The following is a 24,036-nucleotide window of genomic DNA, read 5'->3' as shown; positions in this document are numbered from 1 at the left end:
CACACCTCAATTAATAAAATTTTACTTAATTATCTTAAATTATTTTTTTTCTATTTTATAGCTAAATTAATAATTTATTAAGTAAAAATTTAATATTACCCAAACTTATTATCCCTAATACTATAAAATTAAATTAATGTTATTTTTTAATAATGTAATAATAGTCATGTGCATCTATAAGACATGGCATATAGTATATATTACATGATAATAAAAAAATAATTAACAGATGAATTATAAGGTACAATATATATATTCTGAATTTTCATCTAACATTATTTTATTATCTTTATGCAATTTAAACTAATACCGAATAAACTAAAATTATAAGAAATTTTTATGTCAATTTCACAGATTTTATACAAATTTAGTTATTTTACTTGATAATTATATACAGTAGGAAAGAATTTTATTCTAATACTTAAATAAAATAAAAATTATTTTTAAATAAAAGAAAGAATTATATTGATATTGATTTTTAATTATATTTAGAAATTATTATTATTAAAAAATTTATTTGAATCAAATTTTTATGTATAAAAGAAAATTTATTTAATTTTTTGTTTAATTTTTTTAACTATTTCTTGACTTAATCAATTTTAAACTCTTCTATTCACCTTCATCATGTCCGTCCCAACTCCCAACATAGCTGCTAGGTCACAGCTGTGCATTTTCCATTTCTTTAGCGGTCCATTATAGTCTTTTTTTTTATTATTTCGGGCTACAAATATCAGGGAGTGGATCATTTTCAATGAAAAAAAAATTAAATAGTGTTTAGATCTCACATTTTATTATTCTCTCTCTTATTAATTTTTGGTCCCACATATAGAATTAAATGTGAGAGATCACACTTTATTCTCTCCAATAAAAAAAATAGAAAGAATCCATTTCTCAAGTGTCATTGTGAGCTACACTCCATGACAAATTCAAACTTTGCTGTTGGATTGTACATGACATACCAGACTTCCAATAAAATATACTGGAGCACCCGAAACGTTTTCTATAGTTTATACTTTTTGAATTTAGATCTTTGAATTTAGATCTTTTAAATTTTAAATTTGTACTTTAAAGGGTAAAGTGTGATCTTCTACCTTTGAATGGTTTCTCTCTCATATTTATTCTTAGTCTCACCTATAAAATAAATGGTAAGAGATTATACTTTATTCTTTAAAGTGAAATTCAAACTTTAGAGAATCCAAATCAATACTTTTTTTTATACAATTTAGTAGCTGGATTCCTCAGAAGGAGAAACCATAAGAAAAATATTGGATGGTTGTGCTCCAAGAAACGTTATCTGACAAATGTTGAAATCGAAAGAAAACCCTATCAACAAAAATAAAAATAAAAATAAAATAAAATATTACTTTGTGTATTTCATTTATGACATGAAAAATGTTGAATTCTTCTATGGGTATAGTGGTAAATTCTACAGTGAATATGATTATAATAACTACAGTAGTTATATAATTTGGATAACATTTTAAAAATATAACAAAAATTAATGGCATAAATTTTTTATTATTTAACAACGCTATATAATTTAATTGTACTTTAAAAAAATATAAATGATAAAAAAATGGCATTAATCTTTACTAAAATTTTCAAGTATCGTCAAAATTTCATGATAACCATAATCACAATAACCACCATGAAAAGTATGTTAAAATATTTGGCATTAAGCAAACAAAATGAAAAAATTGTGAATAGAAATGGGCTATGTCGGTTTTCAGACAGAAAAATCAAGTTAAAATGTCAATTGTACAAACACTTTGTTATGTTGGTTTTTACTTTTTAGACAAAGAAAATTAATTAAATTTAATATCAATTATACAAACTCTTAACTTTTGAGATTGCCTTTGAGCATCAAAACCTAGCGTAAATGTTGCATTATGCAATCAAATCCACACTCAAAATTGATGTTCACTTTCTGAATGACCCCCACAATCTATTATGTGCAATATTTTATTTGGCCTAGCTGAATGTAATAATACCCTAGGCTAAATTGGGTTTATTAACAGGCTAACTATTAGTAAACATCAAAATTGTCATTAAATTACATGCATATATATATATGCTCTAAGCTCTATTAACATTTTTCTTTTCCCTTCTGAAGCTTCATTTTGTTTAAGTTTGAACACCAAGTTTGATAGCTGTATCGATTGCATCAATTGTGTTATTTTGTTGTCCCCAGAGCTGTGCATATCTTCCTCCATTTGATAAGAGAACTTCATGGGGTCCTTGTTCAATCACCTTTCCATTTTCCAAAACTATGATCTGTAGCATTTCCATATAAAGATTTTCAACATAAGTCTTGGCTTGTAATACAGTTCTTCAACATATAAAATTACAAGTATGTTTTATTTTGTTAAATTAACGATCATAAAAAACAGCTAGACATTAACATGAAATATAGCAGACTCCAGATGGTTTAACGACATAAATTAGGCTTACCTCGTCACACTGCATTGCGGTAGTAAGCCTGTGAGCAATGAATATGGAAGTTCGGTTATTCGATAGCGACTTCAATGCACTTAAAATCTCTGCTTCTGTTGTGCTGTCAAGAGCACTTGTAGCTTCATCACACAACCTAAGAACAAGAAAAAGGACAAGAAGTTTTTCAAAAAATTGCATAGGTGTACAATAAAGCATGCAAATGGGTAACAAGTTTGAAAAAGTGAAAATAGGGCCTTTTCTTTTACTTAGTATTTTAACTTTAGAGTATTGGTATAGTAAATATGGTTAAATTCAATAGTCGAGAACCTATTCCACATATCGATTACAGTTGTGATGAGTTCAATGTTCCTTTACGGGATAACTAGAAAACTCACAGTATCGCAGGTGCTTTTAAGAAAGCACGAGCTAGGGCAACACGTTGCTTCTCGCCACCACTTAGCTGTAGGGTAAAAGAAGTCACTCGGTCATTTTAGAATTTGTCATTGTAAAGATGCAAAGAATTTCACAAGGTTTGAATATCACCTTGAGCCCTCGCTCTCCCACAACAGTCGAATATTTCTGAGGAAAATTCATGATAGTGTCATGAATTGCCGCTTGCCGAGCAGCATTGTAGACCTGTATGCATATATGACATAGCTAAGAAATAGCTTGGAAAAGAAGGGAATTCACAATGCAAAGAAGTTACCTCTTCTTCTGTAGCTGAAAGTCGACCATAGTGAATATTATGAAATATGGTATCATTGAAAAGTACCTGAAACATAAACATTCAGGTTTTCAAAACCTCATGAATCTGGCACAGGCAACGAAGCGAGGTTAAAGACATAGATGCTTTGTTCAACTTACAGTGTCTTGAGGAACAACACCGATGAGCTTCCGCAAACTCTCAAGGGTTACCTGCTGAATATCTTGACCATCTATCCTTATCTGTAAGATACAAGTTGCAAATGAGAAATTGAGAATGTGGGAGAAAAGTAACGAGCATCCTAATGATTAAAAAAGACAACAAAAATCAATGCTAACTGGATAGGATATGTTACATATATATAGATCAATAGAATAAATTTACTTAATCTTTTCTCACATTTCCAGAATGAGGATCAAAAAACCTGAATATCAATCTAAGAATCGTTGATTTTCCTGCCAAGTATAGACAAATTTGAAACATGTCAGATATGCAACTTTATAATAGAGCATAGAATATTAAAGAACCAGATAGTATTGCAGGGTGGACCAAAAAAAATATCATATCTAAAAACAAGTCAGCAGAGCATACATGATCGAAAAGGTACTTACCATAGCTTTTCTTCAAACTAGCCGTTGCCTAAGATTACGATAAAGTATAATTCCAATATGATGGGAGATACGACAGATATGACTAAATTATGCACAAATAGATGCACCAGCACATGGCTAAGCGCAACTCATCATATGTATTACCTTTAAGAAAACAAAATTAATTAATCATGCTGGACCTTACCACTTCCGCTTGTTCCGACAATTGCCACGCTTTTACCAGCTGGCACAACAAGTGATACCCCATCTAGTATCTTTCTTTCTGTGAGGTAACTGCAGTAACAGCAGGCATCAACAAGAAACCACACAAAATAAATGTTAGTCATATACTCAAATGTTGGCAGTGTAAGCAATATGTCATAGAACATTTATTTAATTGGTCACTGAACACAAAAACACATTTGCAAATTGTACAGGAATGGCAGAACAGCTACCAACCTAAAATGTACATTGTCAAATTCGATTCTTCCTCCATCAAATCTTAGAGGCTTTGCATCTTCTTTATCCTTAATGTCTGCTGTTTCCTGTAAAAGAATAATTATAAAATAAAAAACATAAAGTATCATGCACTCAGGCAAGTAAATAAAATTGCCGGCAAACATGATCACATACACACATATATAGCATATCTTTGAATAAACCTAGTTACAAGAAAAAAAACTCCTTTTGCAAATATCTAATAAATCCCACAACAATGTAAATATTTTATGAAAAATGATTGAGAGTCCTAACTCATCCTCCTAATTTATAAGTAATGAACGTTTCAAAATTTTTCATCTTTTTTGTTTTCAAAAAATAACATATACATTTGAATTTTTACTCATTTTAAGAATTAGGAAAATGAAATAAGACTCTCAGTCATTACTCATATTTTATAAACAAAACCACCAAGAACAAACGTAGAAAAAATAATAAAAAAGATATTATTAACTCAAGTATGAATATTACAAAATTATTGATGTCACCAAAATCTCCTGTAATCCAAAGACTCATATCATATAGTATTTTGTCTATTATCCTCACACATATAAGTACATATTTTTGGTGAAAGAAGGAAATTTAATGCTCAACACCTATCTAGAATTTAATTACAAAATAATTTTTAAAAGTTTAATGGGGAACATACCTCAAGTAACTGAAACATGGACTTCATGTCAACTAGACTCTGTATAGTCTCGCGATAAACACTACCTAGGAAGTTGAGTGGAAGAGACAGTTGGAAGAGAAGGCCATTGACCATAACCTGCATATTGAATTTAAATTATATATAATTCAGACCATAAAACTTCAATAAGGATTCAATTTATTAGCTAAATAAAGACTTCATTAACATAAAAAAAAAAAGATAACTGCAAAGAACTTTTTTTTTAACTAAAGAACGGATTACATACAGAAGAACAATGGTAGGAGATACCACCACAAATTATATATGTAGAAAAAAGAAAGACATAAAATTTGATTTGACGAGAACATTACCAAATCACCAACTGTCAACCTGCCGTCCATAATCCCATAGGAACACAGAACCATTGCTGTTGATAGAGCTGTACTAAATATAATATTTTGACCGAAGTTTAACAAAGCAAGACTGCGTTGTGTTTTCAGAGCAGCACCCTCATACTCTGGATTACAACAATAAAAACCACAGCAGCATAAATGATGTCAATTATAATTAAAAGAAAATCAGAAATAATTGGGGCAAGAAGCATAAATGAAATTTAAGAAGCAACACAGGTGGTTGCTTCAGCTATAAAATATTTGTTGAAGATAAACAATGTAGTACAGAATCTACATATTAGTATCTGGTTACTGCTGATATAACAAGATATCTTCATTTAAAGTGTAATACACATGTAGCTAGAGTAGTATCATTATCTCACTAAAGCTTTTGAAGTGCATGAGTTACTAAAGAACAAAAACAATTTTCGACAAGTAAAACTAACTTACTCTTTAGGTACTCATCATATTTATCAGCTTCATAATCTTCATTATTGAAATATTTGACAGTCTATAAAACAAAAAGAGAGGGAAGAAAAAAAATCATCAACCCCACACTGGCGACACAAATGCTTAGATGAAAATCAAACTATAATTATCAATCAAAATATTTCTATCAATAACGAAAAAGCTCACCTCATAATTAATCAGCGAATCAATAGCCTTTGTACTAGCATCATTATCAGCCTTATTCATGGCTTTCCTGAACTTAGTCCTCCACTGAAAATACAAGAAACATGACAGTAAAAATTAGTCAATATTGACAATTTGAACCATTAAAACTTAATAACTTATGTTTAAAAAGAACAAAAAGTGAAATAATGCAACAGGTTGAAACAACACCAGCAAAATATATACTATAAAGCACCAAACCTCAATATATTAGATATTCAGATCAGCTCAAAGGATGATACCTGTGTGATAGTCAGTGTAAACATAACATAAGCAGCAACCGATAGAGAAGTAATCCATGCAAAAGGAGCTCCAAATTTGTAGGCCAATATACCTGATACCATAGATATCTGGATGGAGACATGTTAAATCTGCCGAAGTTGTTCAAGGAAAAAGAAGCAAGAGTTGGGATGCAAAAATAATTGTAAAAATCATTCATGTAAAATCAAAGATGTCAGGAAGTCATGTGCAAAATCCAAGTCCTCATTAATATCTTCAATTTTTAGTAGTAACCAATATTTATAAAATACATTATTGACGGAATAACTAAGGCGTACCTCTAATATAGTGGGGACTACATTAAACACCATAGACGAGAGTATGAAATTTATTGCACGGCTTCCACGATCAATTATTCTACTTAGGCCACCAGTTTCTCGGCTGCAAATATAATGTCAAGGTGAGAAGCATACACAATGAAAAAATAAAAAAGCACACTCTAAAGACATAGGCAAAGAATCATAAATAGATGTGAATATCTTGTAGTTTGATAGTTTAGTCAATAAAAGGTCACATTTAAATAATTTTTCAGAGCCCTCAGCAATGACTGGTTAAGAATGTCCAAGTGCAGGACTAAGCACAAACTAGCAGTTTGGATACATGATTTCACTTTTAATCATCAACAAATACAGGTAGGCCTTCTTCAGTGGAGAAATTAACCATGATGAATAGAGATTACAGGAGGATCTGTTTAACACACAAACCATATAGGCCCATTTCCACTTCCACCAAAAATTTCATGGAGAATTCCAGAGACATTTTGTAAGTTCTCCATTTGGTTTTATAAAAGCATATTAGCAGCTGATAAATGTAAACATATAAGAATTATTATTCCTCATACCAAGCAAAAAGCCATACCTTAGATGATACCGGAGGTCAAGGTCATGCAAATGTGAGAAGACCTGAGATAGTAAATTGACTTAAATTGAGTATTTAAAATAAAATTTTGCATAATTTGGCAAGGGGAAAAATCTATTTAAAAATGGAATCTAATTCAAATCTGTTAACCTATTAATACAAGAAGGTGTACTTGGAAAAAGTTTCTTCTCAGGATCCCTAAAGGAATGATGAATATTGAATGACAAACTGAAACCATTGAAGCAACATACCTTCCTAGATACTAGGCGAATTGTTCGTAGTGCTACCTTAGAAAATACCGCAGTCCGCAATTCTGCCACAAAAGTAGCATCCAGCTTATAAAAAAAATCATGCAAAGTCACAAAACATGGATAAAATGTAACCAGACCAAAAGTGTAAAGCAAACTGCCTTCATAGAGACACTAGCAGCAGTGTATATGTCTAATGAGCATATAAAAGCCAATTCTAGCTATATATATATTCACTTTATGTGCATTTAAGTAATTTTCTCAATGTTTTTATTGTCTGTTTGGAAGAACATGGCTTGGGAAATTATTGGGCTGGGATGGATTCTGTTTTCTTTTCAGGTTTTAAAATCAAAATTTGATGTTTCGAAAGAAACCAGATTGGGACCTTTATAATTAGTCATAGCAGATGAGGGCTTTATTATTTATGCTTGAGGGATAGTCATAGGGTGCCCATCAAATTTAGTCGGGAGAGAGTTATAATTTTAACTTCTCTCTGGTGTTCTACCAATGTCTGTTTCAAATTCAAGGGTGTTACCATCTCCAATATGCAGAGTGTACCGGCAGCCTGTTCGACTCAAACTTTCCTCTCTTTCTTTTATTGTTATTTTTTTTTCCTTCAGAGGATGCACCTCATCTTCACCTTCAGGCCTAGTCTACCTAATTCTCTCCTCTAGCAATGCTCATTTCTCTGTTATATTTAGATAAGTTAAAAAAAGAAAGAAAGTAAAATCAATAACATTTTTATGGTAGATAAATTATTAATATAAATACAAGTCCAACGAGCCTAAAATATAACTCCAACCCAAATTCTTTTGAGAAGGCAAGGGATTATAATTTAACATGCTAAGCCAGCCAATTCCACCCCCAACCCCCGGGATTATGGGAAACCGAATAATAACAATATGAGTATTACTAACACCTATTTTACTATAACTGAATCCAGGTTTAGCTTCAAAGAGAAATAACAGGTAGACATTTAACTTCAAATGACACATTCAACAAGTACACAAGTAGCACATCAACTGAGTTGTAAATACCGTTGAACGCTGAAGCTCCGGTACGAGCAATTCCATATCCAACCAACACAGCCACTGGTGTCGCAAAAAGAGCCACTGCAGTTGAATTCGCAGCCGTAAAAGAAGCAAGAGAATCAGCATTGCCTGTGGCAGTTGTCAACCAATCAACAGCCAGCTTGAAAAAGAAAGGTACTTGAACATTCAAAACCTGAAGAAACAAAAAACAGCACATCAATCAACCATTAGACACAGCAGCAAAGACCAAAATGCCAATTGAGTGAATTTGACAGACAGAAATGTTTAGCATCACAAAATTAATCAAAACACAACAAACAACAAATCAATCAGGTAACCTGACCTTAGCCCCAACAAGGAAACCCAAAGCAGCCACAACCCGAAACCGAAATTCAGGATTCTCTTTCATCCACAGGTAACTGGCAAGCGTCCGAAGGATCTTCATATCAGCAACTTGATCCCCTGAAGCTGACTTAACAATGCTGGAAACATTCTTTTTGTTACTGGTACTCTCATTCTGCTTAGGTGCAGCTGCATCATCATTTTTAGTTGAAGTTGAGAACAATGCTCTTCCATCTACCGTTGAACTCTGCTTCATACACAATTCCACAAAGTCATCATCAAATCCATTGAATTTCAACTAATCAAACAAAAGTTCCTTCAAAGAAAAAGTAAGAGGCATTTTAACGAACAGTTTGTAGTATATAAGGCCTGGTTACTCTGCCATGTAGTGAAGGAGATGAATTTGACGAGGAAGAGGAAGGTGATGAATCCGAGAGGAACCCCTTTACAGAGAAAAGCAAACTTGGGCATGTTGTGTGTTGTTGCGGATGGTTTCCAAAACCAAAATTTTTGCTTCCTATGCTTCTGTGAATTGAGTTTCTGCTTATGCCAGAAGCAGTTAAGAGCAACCGAACATGATTTCCACTTACACTGTGAGAGGCAAAAATAGTGGTGGGTCTAACATCGCGTTGAAGAAGATGCTTAGATGCAGAAGCAGCAGCAGCAAGCATAATTGTTATTCTGAAAACCGCAAAATCTGAAACTTTTGTGTTATGAAAATGGGTTGGAGCCAAAACGAAGAAACATGAGAAGAAGAAAAGGAATTTTCTGAGGTTTTTAATGGATTTTGGAAACCCTAAATGGAATTGAATATTCAGAAGTGAAGAAGTTTTCTTTGTCGGTCTAGTGTGTATTGTGCAGAAATGTTACTGGTTCAAAGGGAGAATTTCTTATACATTTTCTTGTGTACATTCAAAAAGGAGAATATGGAATTGAAATGTGTGAGAGAGAGAAAGAGAAAGAGAATATTGTTAGCGTGGTTGCGGTTTTTCTTTCTAGTTTGGTGGGGGTATTTGATTTCTTACTCGAGTTCAGTTTAGTAGTTACTAGTTAGTGTTAACAAAAATGGCAAATGATGATGTTTCCCCCCTTTTCCCCTTTATCTGAGCCAAGTTCATTCTTCATTTTCTATCTGGCAAATGTATGAGTATGACAAGAATGAAAGATCTAATAGGCAATTAAAATATTAGATCACGTTTTCGTCTAACTTCTGGAGATGTTTATGACTTTCTTTTAAATAGCAGTATAATTATATTCAAATTAAAATAGTAAGTGTAATTTTTTTAAGTTTAATCATGTATTTTAATAACTCTGAATTTTTAAGTATTTTTATTTGGACTTGTAAAACCCATTTCCTAGTGACTTGAGTTTATACCAATCATTCATCTTGCTTCACCTTCGCGTGTCTCACACCTCATGGTCTAGTATAAGACATGATACAAATATAAAATAAAGACACACATCTAATATTTAGTAATAAAAATAAGTATACAAGACAACATATTTCACAATCCAATATTTTGTCCTAAAAGAATGGATGAAGGATCAGAAGCTTTTGTATCTCTATTTCTATAACTAAATGGTGTAGCCACATTTAGTAGCAGCTTTTAAATATGCTCATTTTGCTGTCTATCATTTCTTCTTACTCAAGTTTACAAGAGGATTTTGTCAACAAATCAATCATTCTTGGATAATTGGAAGCATTTTCATCAACTGCCATGCAGCTTGTATAATTGAAGCCAAGCTGTAGAGGCTTGACACGAATAACAAACACTAACTATTTCAAAGAAAAAAAAAAACAAACACACACTTTGCAATTGATTTCCAATTCACATCTCAAGAACGCACATTGACTTGAGTGAATTTAAAAGAATAAATACTATGAACAGCTGAATCAAGCACAATAACTCCTAATCAGGTTACCTTATGAAACCTTACTCCACATTCCCTTGATATAATTACAGAAAATCCCCTATCTTAGGTCAGGGTTACTACACATTCTATTGTACATCTTAATAATAATCATCCTAGTTAACTGTACAGCCTCTTTAAGAGTAATGCACGTGATTGAAAGCCTTCCTGGTAAATTGAAAGCCTTCCTGGTAAGTAGTATGCCATATTACATCCTATCTATCAAAATATGTGAAGCTGCTGCAATTGACTGCAATCTATCCACAAGTACACTAAATTCTCCACTTTCCACGTCTTCTGCTGTTTGTATCAACTAGCCTCGTTGATGATGTAGCAGGTAAAGGTGCTGACAAACCAATAGATTCTGGAATATCAAGATTGACTCCCATAGCTGGCCCTGCCATTGCGCGCTTCATGTCCGTCTCATGTAATTGGCGAACCTCGAACCTCACTTTGGCAATCTAACAATCAAAAGGCAACACAAACATTAATTAACTGAAAGTTCAAACACGTATAGCAAACTGCTGATCAGTCAAGAAGACCATACTATTTCGAGATGAAGAATGGACGCATGTGCATCGGCAAGCCTCTCTTGCAATTCTTCTATCTTTTTTGTCTGATACTCAGCATTCTCCATTTCATTCCCTCTTTCCCCTAATTCTTTATATAAAGCTGCAGGAGCCAAGTGGAGAGTACAACTTGAGGAAGAATAACATTTTAAAAAAGAAAATAACGGAAAAAAGTTACATCTACAATGGTTCAGAGCACCCTTTTGAACATGCTTTTCATAGTAGTCTACTAAGGTATGCATCCTTTCAACCATATCCAAATAATAATGGCAACAGTTTCTCACAAGGTAGGGATGCTTACATTGTCAAATGGCCAATGATTGTAAGCACGCCATTTAATTCTAAATCCTTCTTAATGATTTCGTCCACAGTTGTGTTGCACTTAAATATCGAACTGCCTCCCATATGACCTACTAATCTTTAACCTGGGACGCTGGGACTTCTACAATATACAGGTATTCTCCAATAATAAAACTACCTAGGTTGAGATTATAAAATAATTTTTAACAATAAGTGCTACCCCATCTTTCTCTTTAATAGTTTTGTTTCTAGTTCCGAAATGTCTAATGTTTATTGATCTAAAAAAAATTGCATCTGTGCAGGATAGAGTTTCTTCTCTGAATCCATATCCAAAGTAAAAAGGCTGAAGAGGATTGAGAAGAGGGTATACCGGAGGATTACCTTTCACAACAACAACGACAATAATAATAATAAATCCAATGGACAACAGATTATTTATATCCTATAGATAAAACCTAACAGAAGGAACACCGAAAAAGGAACAGAATTGTAAATTAGACAATCAGTCAAAGCAGTTCACAGAGGGCCGAAATATACACACAAGCCACTCTCTTTCAAAGAAAACATAAACCCAACTACTCTGGAACAACTGCAGAAGCCAGAACATTCTAGAGGCTCTCTGAATATAAGAATAAAAAAGCTTCACTTGATTACTGTAGCTATAGACATGTTGCATTCACAAACTAAGTAGTGTTAGAAAGTACCTGTCAAAATAGATAGCACCCATATCTGAGTTGGAGTATCAGAAAGCTTCTTTGCCAAGGTCAATGATGATCTCAATATCTCCCTGGCTTGTACAGTATCATGCAATGCAAGAGCCAAACTGCCAAGGATCGTCAAATATTGGGAAACAAGTTGAAGGTTACCCAAATAAGTATGCGTCAGCTGCAATCCCCTTGCCAGGCGATTTCTGCAAAATAAAAGTTAACTTAAAAGGAAGGAAGAAAAAGAAAATAGCATGCTAAGGGTGATTATTGAGATTGCTTAGAGGCGATTTGACTGGTTAGAAGTCTTATTGGTATAACCAAAGTTTTCAACTAAAACAAGTTACTAGTGTCAAACTATTGATTGGTTGGATAGAATGTCCCTTCAAATAGTTGTCTAGTTGAATTGGTCGGTTGGGTCTAAAGGTGGTTTTCTAAACAATGGTGTTTGTATATCCCTCCCGATTCTCTGGACATTTTATTCCTCTCTTCTTTACAATGATGCAAATTGATAAATCATAAGATATACCTAAGGCGATTAATTTATCTAACAGTACTTTGATCTACTGCACTTGTGAATATCAACTAGTTACTTCTACCTCAATAAATCAAAAAAGAAAGATAGTTCTGATGCAGATCTATCAAGTATTACATATTTTATACCCAAGTAATTTGTATAACTGCAAATCAACTCCTAGTTCTTGGAAAGATCCTTTGCATACATTCAAAACAATTTTTATGGACAGACAATCCTGGTTGAACAAAACCTGGCTAAAATACTTGCCTTGCTTCTTGAAGATCCTGTCGCTTCATTAATAAAAGACCATAAGCAAAAAGAACACCAGTTTTCTCTCTGACTCCTACAAAGGAATCCATAACACCGTAAACTGGAGTAATCAAATCGAGAGCCTGCAGGAAAATTATGATTTGCTTAAAACATACAGTTGATGGAATTAAATTACTAGACGAAAATATGTAGCAAAAATTCAATTTGGGATTGTAGAAGCTGTTGAACCTGCGAAGAAGATTCAGCATCACCAATGCAGATATACGAGACAGCTGCATAAACTTGACACATAGCTTGCATTGATTTGCTCTCTGTAAGCTGCACAAAAATTTGTTAGTTTCAATATCTTTCAACAATTTATAGTAGTCACCAGTTAGAAAACTACAAAATATGGGCCTATAGCACAACAAATCATCATGTCAATTTGCCACAATCACTAAAGCTGCATACACATCTTGATCACTACTAAAATATGACATCTATCGTTATGTTACAGACACACCTTTACTGCTTCAACAAAGTGAAAAGCAGCTTCGTTATAACAGCCAACAGAATGAGCATATTGGCCTCTAAGCATCTCAATGATGCTCTCACATGCCTGTAATATAGTTGGAAACCGTGTGAACCAATTTTTCATCTGTATCAAAGCCTGCAAAATTGCATAAAATACCATAAATTATTTCAGCTCTGGAGCATAGTAGGACACAATTTCACTGCCAACTTTTTTAAATCACTAGTACAAGAAAATTATCATCATAACAAGCCAGCTAACAAGGTGACATGTTTCAATTGATCCTGAAATATCAACGAAATAAAATACAAATTATCATGTCTTCTCATCTATAGAACTGACAAAATATACCAAAAGCATCTAAACAACCTCTTGGGCTTCTACAAATTCTGCCCGAGTGAGCTCTACGGCCACCTTGTTTTCAAGAAATTGAATTAGTAGCATTAAGTACACACCAGCCATCCAGATAGAAGAGTGTTTCAATTCCACTTCTGCTAAAAATGAAATTTCAATAAGGTTGCATAAGGAAACCTTGTAAATAAACAGCATGAGCACTTTGAAGTTTGAAGACAATATAATGCTAATGAATCTCACCTGTGACACCATCAGTGATTCCAAGCTTCAATAACTCATCTGCAAAGAAGAAACATTACTTCAATAGAGAATTGGTAGTACTTGCAATTCCTGCATAATGACTTTGCCCGTATTCCGTTTAAAAAACAAAACAGTTGCCCACAAACCTTGAATGATTTGCATTCCAGACTCAAAGCGCTTTGTACACTCCTTAAAAAGTCCTTTCGGTCGCCCAAATATAACAACTATTAGATCAACCAATGCATAGACAGCACTTTTAGGAAGCCATTCACCATCAATCGGAGGAGGTGCCAGTGGAAGCTTATCACCTAGTGTCCTTCTGACATTACCAAAATATACAGGTTCCAGAGTTTCGCACCCAGTCGAGTTCAATCCATTCATGTTTTTTAGCTGCTCCTGAATCGATGATTGCTTTTCAGATAATGCTGCTCTATCCCTGTAGTGAAGGTCAGACCGAGAAAGGCTTTGATCCAAAGCATTCAGCTCCTTCATTAGCTCTTGCATTTGTTGTGTTTGCTGCATGTCAGCCTTCATGGCAGCATCCAGATTGTCTACATGGGGTGCAGCATTCTTGTAATCGCAGAGCCGCAGTCGATAGAATATGTGCAGTAATTCATTATAAAAGAGTAAGCCAGGGCATTGTTGTCTCTGATGAGACGAGACCATGGAAGAAACAAAAGAAAAGGTTAAGTCTAGCGAGTTCAGTTGAAAACATGCATCTATCTGAGTGTTCTTTGCAAGAACAAAAAACAGAAAAGCAAAAAGTTAAAGAATCTGCACTCACTTTATCAGGCTCAATTGACTGCCAAATCTCACTGCATCTTTTAACAGCTTGCTCAACCAAATTATCATCATCCCATTGCATGAGGTGGACATGTAATATTGAGGTAGCAAAAAACATCTGGTCCATTATATAAAACAAAAAAGTATTGTCATCCTTTTGGATATATTTGGATGGGGGATAAAAATGGGATGAAATTTTTCATGGATAAGCTCCATGTTTAATTACAAATCAAACTCATCTATGACAATTTCTAGCCCATTCTAGGGAATGTTTGTTGGAGGATAAAAGTGCTCTAGAAATTTTCATAGATGAATGATGTGTAAATTTATGCATGAAACTTATCCATGATACTTTCAGCTCATTTTTACCCCCCTTCCAAACATAGCATTAGTGGTAGAAATTCACTGTCAAATTACAGGTGAAGTGCAGCGAAGGAAGCAAACAACATGTCACTTCTTGTAGCCACTGACAACATACCTGCAACTCTGGGTTGCATATTTCAGTAGCAGTGGTATATCCACATTCTAAGGAAGATATTGAACCCCGGTAGTCACCCTCAATTGACAAAGCATTCGCAAGCTGCGAATTGAAGTTGCAGGACCACAACTTCATTGAAATCCTTCATAAAATTAAACTAAAAACTAAGAATATGTAATTCACAAACCATTAGTTATTACTGAACATAATATAAAATGGACAATTTATAATAACTTTCCAGTTGCATGCCTATACATCATAATCAAATATCAAACAACTTTGTTGTATCAAATGCAATTTCCAGACCAAAAATAAAGTAAATGTAATCATTATTATTGTTATTATTATTATTATATGTAGTACTACTATACACTTCACCATCCAGGTAACACGTATTAATCATATATACAAAGATTCTCACAAAATAAGCATATAATTCCAATATGCAAGTTATAGCTATTATTTTCTTTTGGTCATGGTAAAATGATTACAAGATAACGAATATTATCATTTTCTGCACAAACTACAACTTAATAGACCTTGGGATTTGAAGGTCCATAACAAAACCTGAGTCATAAAGGTTATATTTCACACTAACTAGTAAAAAAAAAGCAAAACTAAGTAAATCAAATAAAATAAAAAAATGAAGCTATGCATACTCATGTCCAGCCGATGCCGTAAGCTCTAGGCCTTTCTGCAATATCTGTTTCTGAGATGGAATAGATCCAACAAGATGGTAGCATTGGCTAAGTAAGCTATATGCTCTGCACTTCAATTCAAAGCATGATGGTATTGACTTTAAAAGCAATTGCTGAAATAACAAAGAGAGAAAAAAAAAAGAAAAAGGAAAAAAGAAAAAACAGTCAGCACTTGTATAAGATCAGCTCCATTATCAAATATCTCTAGAGTTCTATTAAAAATGTCAAAAATACTCTGATAAATTGATAATAAGCTATGAGTTAGCCTCATGATCGCATGACTTAAAGCTAGCACCTCCATTAGGAAAGAACCTGGTGAAAGCATGAGAGTCCATTTTAACTATGTAAAACTAAGTAAACATTTATCAATAACACTATAATATGTGGCGATTGGCACTTTCAATACTCATAATTTTCACCTTACAATTTTCAGTCGGATTTTTTAAACCAAAAAATTTATTCCACAATAATTAGAAATTAGGTCAATAATAGTAGTTGATTGTCTCTAATGACCAAGGTTAACTTTTTGAACTTTGATGTAGCAGGGTTTGAATTGCCTTGATAACACTAGAATCTGTGGCGATTGGCACTTTCAATACTCATAATTTTCACCTTACAATTTTCAGTCGGATTTTTTAAACCAAAAAATTTATTCCACAATAATTAGAAATTAGGTCAATAATAGTAGTTGATTGTCTCTAATGACCAAGGTTAACTTTTTGAAGCTTGATGTAGCAGGGTTTGAATTGCCTTGTTAATTTATATCAATTCTACACTTGTACCTATCTGGTTTAGAATTTTGCAACCTCCATATCAGGTTGGGCATTGTATCATTCCTAAGTCATCCCTCTTATTGTGGTTTTTTTAGCTAAAATGGTGAGTTTAAGTATATAGTTACAACATAGAAATCACTAAAAATATGCAAATTTAGTCATAAAATTAGTGTATGAATTTTTCTTTTCGATGTCCATTTCTGGAAGCATGCCGCTTTATACACCAATATATTACCTAGCCAAAGTACAATTCAAAGTATCAGCTAAAGGTTCCAAACAAGGCATATTTAGGAATTTAGTAAGTTAACCTAATTTCCATAGCATTCCAGCTGCAGATCAAGCAACATGCAAAGCAATCCGTATCCAGGTATCCAACCCAATTCTTTCTCTACACCACGAAGAAGAGAGATTCTACAGCAAAACACATCTCTTTAACTAACACCAGCACTAGTTTTCTCCTTCATAATTCTAGCAATTAGTTTTGAACCTCCCCTCTATTGCTAAATGCTATACTATCCAACTAAACTAGTAGGAGAGAACTCCGAATTCAAAAACCTACAGCAGAAACTACTTCTACTCCAAGTAAATCAAATTAAGAAACTTAATAAGTGCATTAGTGCGAGAAATCATAAAGCAAGATAAGAGAGGGAAAAGAAATGGTACTTAACAGAGCGTTCAAGATGGGACTTGGCGTGAGAGATGTTGTGAGAATGGTGGAGGAGCAAAGTGGCGATGCGGAGGCGCGTCTTGACTTCAACGATCGGAAAGAATGAAACCTGGCTCTGGCATATGGCTTCAAGGCACTTCACCGCTTTCCCTATCTCGCCTCTTCTCTCGTGAAACTCCGCCAAACCCCACAGCCCTTCCGCCACCGCCTCCATTATTTTCAGATTCAACACCACCCCCACCACCAACCTCCTCTTCTTCACCACAACCAAAATTTCTGCTTTATTTTTTTATTATTTGCTTAGTTTTGCTTTTTCTGGATAACAAATTGAAAAAAAAAAAAGTAAAAGGATAATTAGTTAATTACTCCTCTTGTTAGACAGTGAAGTCAAGGACGGGTGAAAACGAGAAGAAAAGAGAAGAAACTGAAACAAGTGAGAAAAGAAAATGCTAAGATTATTTATTTATTTGGTAGGTCTCGAGAGAAGGAACAAAAAAACAAACAAACAACCCTTGATGGGTTTCAACTTTCAAGTTTCAACTTCGACTATTTAGTATTTATCTCCTAGGCCTTTCTTGTGAGCGTTCATGATACTGTTTTGGTCCAAAAATTTTTCCACTGTATACAATATATCAACTCACCAAAAAAAATATATCTCAATATTTTCATGACATGTGAACAAGTTTGGATGCATTTTATAATTGTATAGGTATCACATTTTACAAAAGAACATGTATAGACTATAGAGAACTAATCTTTTAATTAATTAATTAATATTATATTTTTTTAAAAAAAATCATATATTTTGGTAAATTTAGGTTACGAATATTAGAATTTAAAATTTAAAATAAAAAATATAATTTAAAATATTAACTGATTTTGGCTAAAATATTAATTTCTTTTTACAAAAATGGTAAAATGAGAAGTATTTTATAACAAAAATGTTATTCGTACACCAAAATCAGCCACTAATATATTTGGGTATAAATATATGTGTGATTTATTTATTTTCAATGTATATTTATATTTCAGCATGTATTTTATACTGGTGACTGATTTTGGTAGCTGATTTTAGTGTACACGTAGCATAACTTATTTTATAAATCATGAGTTAACTATATTGATTCTCGGTCATATTAATATTAATATAAAGTCATATATATTTAATATTTTTATCATTATTCTTAATAAAATTAAAATTTACACCTCCAAACAAGCTTAAATAGACATATATCATCCACAACCACGAGGGAATATATATACCCCTTACATGATTAATTATCTTAATATTTTTTTTATATATCAAATGTAATTATAAAAAAAAAAAAAAAGAAAAAAACTATCTTAAGATATATTAATACTCGTTTGCCCTTACTCACCTACTTAAATTTTTTAAGCAGAAAATTCATATAAAATATATGAGTAGCTAGCTTCTTGCAAGGAATTGGCCTTTTTCTAGTGAATCTAAATAGTGTGAAGGAAAAGAACAACTAATGTAATACGGAAGTTATTTTTTCAACTAACCACAACCCTAAATTTTGAGTGTGTTTGGAATAAAATAATTTTGGAATTATTTGATTTTATTTAAAATAATTGAATTGAAAATAAATTATTGTATACAAGACCATTCATGTAAATAATGACTCACGTAATTTAACAAGAATTTATTGTACAATTATATGTTTGGATTGGATTACAATTTAACAAGAATTTATTTTATTTGAATTTATAATTTTATATTTTTATCTTTGATTTATTATACAATTATCTACTACCACTAGCTTTGGTAATCCGACTCTGAAAATTCAATCTAACAACTAAAAAAAATATTATTTATTTAAAGTTTTTGTCTTAAAAATAATCTTTTTTATCAAAATATTTTTAAAACTTAAAATAAAAGAATAAAAGGCCCATCTCATTTAATTTACTGAGTTGATCATAAACCTTACAAACTGAAAAATTATGGCATGATGTGAATATATTGTTGGGTGTGTAACAAGTGAGTGAACAATTAACTAATGTGTGTGTGTAAGTGAAGGTGCAACAACTACAAAAGCAAGTGAATGTGTAACGTGCATTGTCGGAGAGAGTAAAAGAGTGCAACAAAAGGGTGTTATAATTTCTTTTTTTTTTTGAAATTGAGAGCTGGTAAATTTGTTACTTAGTCATAATATTCTTAAAATTGTTTAAAGATAAAATTATTGTGTTTAGTTCTATTCTTTTTCTCATCTTAAAATTTTAATTGTGTTAGTCTATTTCATTACTCTAATACCTAAAATATTTGCTTATTTTTATTATTGAATTAACTATCAATTCAGTATTTAAAAAATTCAGCCGCAGACAAAAAGTTCTTAAAAAATATTATCGATAATGATTTGAAAATATGATAAAAAGAACCAGTAAATATTATACTTTTTGTAAATAACAAAAAAAAACTTTCATATTTAGTAAACTACTTATTTAATTGATCTAAATTTTTGTGGTAATATTTAAATAAATATTTAAAAGGTCTATAAAAAAATCAGAACAAAATTTGATCTCTAGATTTTTCTTTTCATTTTTTAAAACAATATGATCATTTACAATATTTTTTTTTTTTAAAATCATTTAACAAAAAAATATCAAATTTTGAGGATAAAAATATTTTATTTTTTTAATAATGATTGCAAAAACTTGTATCAAAATTTGATCTCTAAAATCATTATTTTGAATATAAGCATTTTTTGTGGTTCTTTTTGTCAACCATATAAACTTTTGGCACCATTTTAATAGTTTACTCTTTACCGTTCATGCAATTCATGCAAGTTGTGTGAGTTTAGTACCTTATAAAATTATTATTATTATTATTATTTTAATTCTTTTTCCCCTACCAGTAACATATCCATCCTTAGTGAGCCATTTAAAGAAGAAATTCACTTCTCTCGTGGGAAAATGACCTTAGAAATAAGATAGTAAGTTAGATTTTCATACTACAAATCCTTTAACCATGCAGCTCTTATTTGATTCCGAGATTTTCACATGTATTGTATTATCGGTAGGCTCTTTTGTGTTGTTTCTCTTGTTAGTTTTGTACAATACCCTAGTTGGGAAGCCAAAGAGACTTAGATCTAAGTTAATTAGGCAAGGTATAAATGGTCCACCTACAACTTTTATACTTGGAAATATTAGGGAAATAAAGAAGGCCAAGCAGCTTACAACTACTCCAAAATCTCATTCTCTAGAACCCATTGATGTCCATGATTGTGCTTCACTTAACTTCCCTTTCATTGAGAAATGGAGGCAAAAATATGGTACTACACACTACTATACCTCAATTTATATTATTTGAATTATTATTTATTTCCTCTTATTATTTATGTTTTCATCTCTGTTTTTAGTTTCTGGGTCCTTGCCTCTATTATGTCATAGAACAGCTTCTAAATTAAACACTAGCTAAATTATTTGAGAAAACAGGTAAATTGTTCATGTTTTCTCTTGGGAACACACAAATATTGTTTGTGGACAAACCTGAGATAATAAGAGACATTATTACATGTACATCCTTGGACTTGGGAAAGCCTTCATATCAGAGGAGAGAGTTAGGACCATTGCTTGGAAAGGGAATCATAACATCAAATGGAACCATATGGGCAAACCAAAGAAAGATCCTAGCTCCAGAGCTATACATGGAAAAGGTTAAGGTATATTAATAAACCACGAATTGATCTCCATCTCTACAGCGTGTTTAGTTTGCGTTTTTATTTTTAAAATTTTACGAGAAAAATAAGTGAAAATAAAATATAAAAATAAAAATATAATTTTATTATTTTTACTATTTTTTCTTTTTTCCTCCACAAAATTCTAAAGAAAGAATATTGAAAATGAAAACGCAAACGAAACTTAGCCTAAGTTTTTAAGTTTGATTTGTGTTGGTACATATTTTTATTAATTAATTTGGCCTCTTAGCTTGCAATATGTTTTCAAATGTTCTCCAAAGGGAATGATGACTATAATCGGGGAGTCTGCTATTTCTTTGGTAAACTCATGGAGTAATAGAATAGAGGCAAAGGGTGGAAGTGCAAATATAAAAGTTGATAAGTACTTTAGAAAATTTTCTGGGGATGTTATTTCAAGAGCATGCTTTGGTAGCAATTTTTCCAAGGGAGAAGAAATTTTCTCAAAACTTGGAGCTCTCCAAGAGGTCATGTCCAAGAATGCTATGGCTACATGGATTCCAGGAATGAGGTAAGAAATAGTTTATTTGATAATCATATTCATATAATAGATGCAAAAATTAATTATTTTTACCAAGATTATGAAAATTGAACCAATAATTAAACAAGTAAAATCAAATGTTCAAAGGTTTAAAGTTTAATTAAGATATAAATAGAGTTGAATCAAATATAATAAAATTATTTATTTTGAAACGGATAACGACTAAAAAATTAGACAGATTGATCAATTTACCAGGTTTTGAGTGATTTTTCTGATTTTTTATTCATTTATTGAGAACTGATTTTTATTTCGAAACCAAATCGATCTTGTGGTAAGTTTCTGGTTAATCCGATAGAACCGCCCAATTTTATCTAATTCTTAAAACCATAATTTTTACTTATACGATAATATATAATTGAATATTCATGTAAAAAAATTATTCTACTAATATTTTCATTATCACTAATTGATGATGATTTGTATGTTATAGATACCTTCCAACAAAGAACAACAGAGAAGCAAAAGCACTAGAAAAGGATGTGAGAAACTGTATACTCCAAGTGGTGAAGAAGAGAAAGGAATCAGGTGATGATGAGAAAGACATGTTGCAAATGGTTCTTGAAGCTACCAAAGACAGTAAACTGACTGAAGAGGCCATTGAAAACTTCATTGTTGATAACTGCAAAAATATATACTTGGCAGGTTATGAGACCACTGCAGTCTCTGCTGCATGGTGCCTCCTTTTATTGGCCTCAAATCAAAAGTGGCAAGATCTTGTTCGAGCCGAGGCACTCCAAATTTGCAAGGGTAAAGTCCCAGATTCTAACATGCTAAGTAAGATGAAACAGGTATATGTGAATCACTAAGCAGTTTGTTTTTTATTTATGTTTTTGTTTTCTAATTTTTTAATATTTTTGTTTTTTAAATTTTGTAAAAAAATTATATAAAAGGAGTAAAAAAGTAAATAAATAAAACTTTGTTTTTAATACATTCAAGTTTTTAAATTAATTATAACAATTTAATTTTGATGTATAAAAAATTTATATATATATTTAATTATATATCAACATATTAGCAAAAATAATTATTTTTACTATATTTAATGTGTGAATGTTCATTTAAAGAAATAGACATAATTAAACGACTATGTAAAACAATTTACACTACTGTCAAGTTATCGAAATTAAACTTAATTTTAAAAGTCAAAAGAATCAAATTTTTAATTAACAAAGATTTCAGACATAATTTTAGTTGACCAAATATTAGTTTCAAAAAATAATTAAGTTGGTTTTCTAAAATTCTAAAAAGTAAAAATATTGAAAATGGATAAAAAAAATTGTATCCTTAATGTTTTCTCATGGATTTTGAATTCTCTAAATTTTAAATTTCTACTAAAGAGGATAAAGTGTAATCTCTTACCCTTAAATAATTTTTTTCTCATAATTTCTCTTAGTTCCACCTATAAAATAAATGGTAAGAAATTACATTTTACCTTCTAAAATGAAATTCAAAATTTATAAGATTTAAATCCTTTCTCATGACATCAAGGAATTTAATTCGTCACTAGTTGTAACTTACATTTGTTTTTGTTGGCAGTTAACAATGGTTATTCATGAAACATTACGCCTTTACTCCCCAATACCTGTTATTTCAAGGGAAGCCTTAAAGGATATGAAATTTGGTAATCTTAATGTTCCAAAAGGTGTAATAATTTGGGCAATGACACTAACCTCACATACAGATACAGATATATGGGGACTCGATGCCTACAAATTCAAGCCAGAAAGGTTTGCAAATGGAGTTAGTGGTGCATGCAAATTGCCACACATGTATATGCCCTTTGGAATGGGACCAAGAGTTTGTCTTGGAAGAGATTTGGCCATCACTGAACTCAAGATATTGTTAAGTCTCATTTTGTGTAATTTTTCTTTTTCCCTTTCCCCTAAATACATCCATTCACCTTCTCTTAAGTTGGTTGTGGAGCCTGAATTTGGAGTAGACTTATTAGTTAAAAAGCTTTGAATTGTTCCTTAATTAGTTTGTTGATTAAAGGAACTAATAAAATATATAGAGTTAGTGCAACTTGGAGATGGTAATGTATGTTATTAGGTAAAATATTGAATTTCATTCTTGTTTATATATATAGTTACATACATGATAGGCTTAATTAATTATGTCTATCTATATAATTTTAATAATTTTTTTATAATTCAAAATTTTATAATTTAATTTATATATTAAATAAAAATTTTCATTATTTATGCTTTTTCTAACCATTTTATAATGAATTATTGTAGAATAGTCTAAAAAAATATTTTAGGATTATTATATTTACCAAAAGATAATTATTAGTAAGGGCCAATTAACAAATTTTATATACTATAAGGATTTAA

At 31.7% G+C, this 24,036-nt stretch overlaps 3 protein-coding genes across 4 annotated transcripts; 1 reads left to right on the top strand and 2 right to left on the bottom strand.

Moving 5' to 3' along the window:
- Positions 1-1,768: 1,768 nt before the first annotated feature.
- On the bottom strand, positions 1,769-9,915 carry LOC112764477 (ABC transporter B family member 25, mitochondrial). Its single transcript, XM_025810113.3, has 20 exons — positions 9,025-9,915; positions 8,676-8,921; positions 8,339-8,525; positions 7,305-7,366; positions 7,054-7,097; positions 6,474-6,576; positions 6,159-6,266; positions 5,881-5,964; positions 5,695-5,755; positions 5,224-5,369; positions 4,874-4,990; positions 4,186-4,271; positions 3,932-4,020; positions 3,536-3,591; positions 3,298-3,378; positions 3,140-3,205; positions 2,977-3,069; positions 2,829-2,893; positions 2,452-2,587; positions 1,769-2,274 (listed from the first exon to the last, which is right to left on the bottom strand). The coding sequence occupies exons 1-20, from the start codon at positions 9,343-9,345 to the stop codon at positions 2,125-2,127; spliced, it is 2,301 nt and encodes a 766-aa protein (XP_025665898.1). The 5' UTR covers positions 9,346-9,915; the 3' UTR covers positions 1,769-2,124.
- A 569-nt stretch (positions 9,916-10,484) lies between these two features.
- LOC112764481 (sister chromatid cohesion protein SCC4) lies at positions 10,485-17,997 on the bottom strand. Of its 2 annotated transcripts, XM_025810118.3 has the most exons (13): positions 17,451-17,997; positions 15,971-16,122; positions 15,312-15,453; positions 14,835-14,951; positions 14,197-14,698; positions 14,051-14,089; positions 13,826-13,947; positions 13,448-13,594; positions 13,174-13,263; positions 12,943-13,067; positions 12,159-12,364; positions 11,133-11,257; positions 10,485-11,046 (listed from the first exon to the last, which is right to left on the bottom strand). In XM_025810118.3, exons 1-13 carry the CDS (start codon positions 17,661-17,663, stop codon positions 10,858-10,860), a joined length of 2,169 nt encoding a protein of 722 aa, XP_025665903.1. In that variant the 5' UTR covers positions 17,664-17,997; the 3' UTR covers positions 10,485-10,857. The 2 variants fall into 2 exon arrangements, with proteins under 2 accessions (XP_025665903.1, XP_072078687.1); XM_072222586.1 differs by lacking the exons at positions 10,485-11,046; positions 11,133-11,257 and adding an exon at positions 11,447-11,596 and having other exon boundaries at positions 17,451-17,980.
- Positions 17,998-20,435: 2,438 nt separating this feature from the next.
- LOC112765560 (cytochrome P450 714C2) lies at positions 20,436-23,770 on the top strand. The gene is made up of 5 exons (XM_025811456.2): positions 20,436-20,739; positions 20,903-21,129; positions 21,426-21,673; positions 22,134-22,491; positions 23,240-23,770. The coding sequence occupies exons 1-5, from the start codon at positions 20,436-20,438 to the stop codon at positions 23,663-23,665; spliced, it is 1,563 nt and encodes a 520-aa protein (XP_025667241.1). The 3' UTR covers positions 23,666-23,770.
- The last annotated feature ends 266 nt before the right edge of the window (positions 23,771-24,036 follow it).

This window comes from Arachis hypogaea, chromosome 17 (assembly GCF_003086295.3).
Source record: "Arachis hypogaea cultivar Tifrunner chromosome 17, arahy.Tifrunner.gnm2.J5K5, whole genome shotgun sequence".
Taxonomy (NCBI): Eukaryota; Viridiplantae; Streptophyta; class Magnoliopsida; order Fabales; family Fabaceae; genus Arachis; species Arachis hypogaea.
This window is presented reverse-complemented; position numbering and strand designations above follow the sequence as displayed.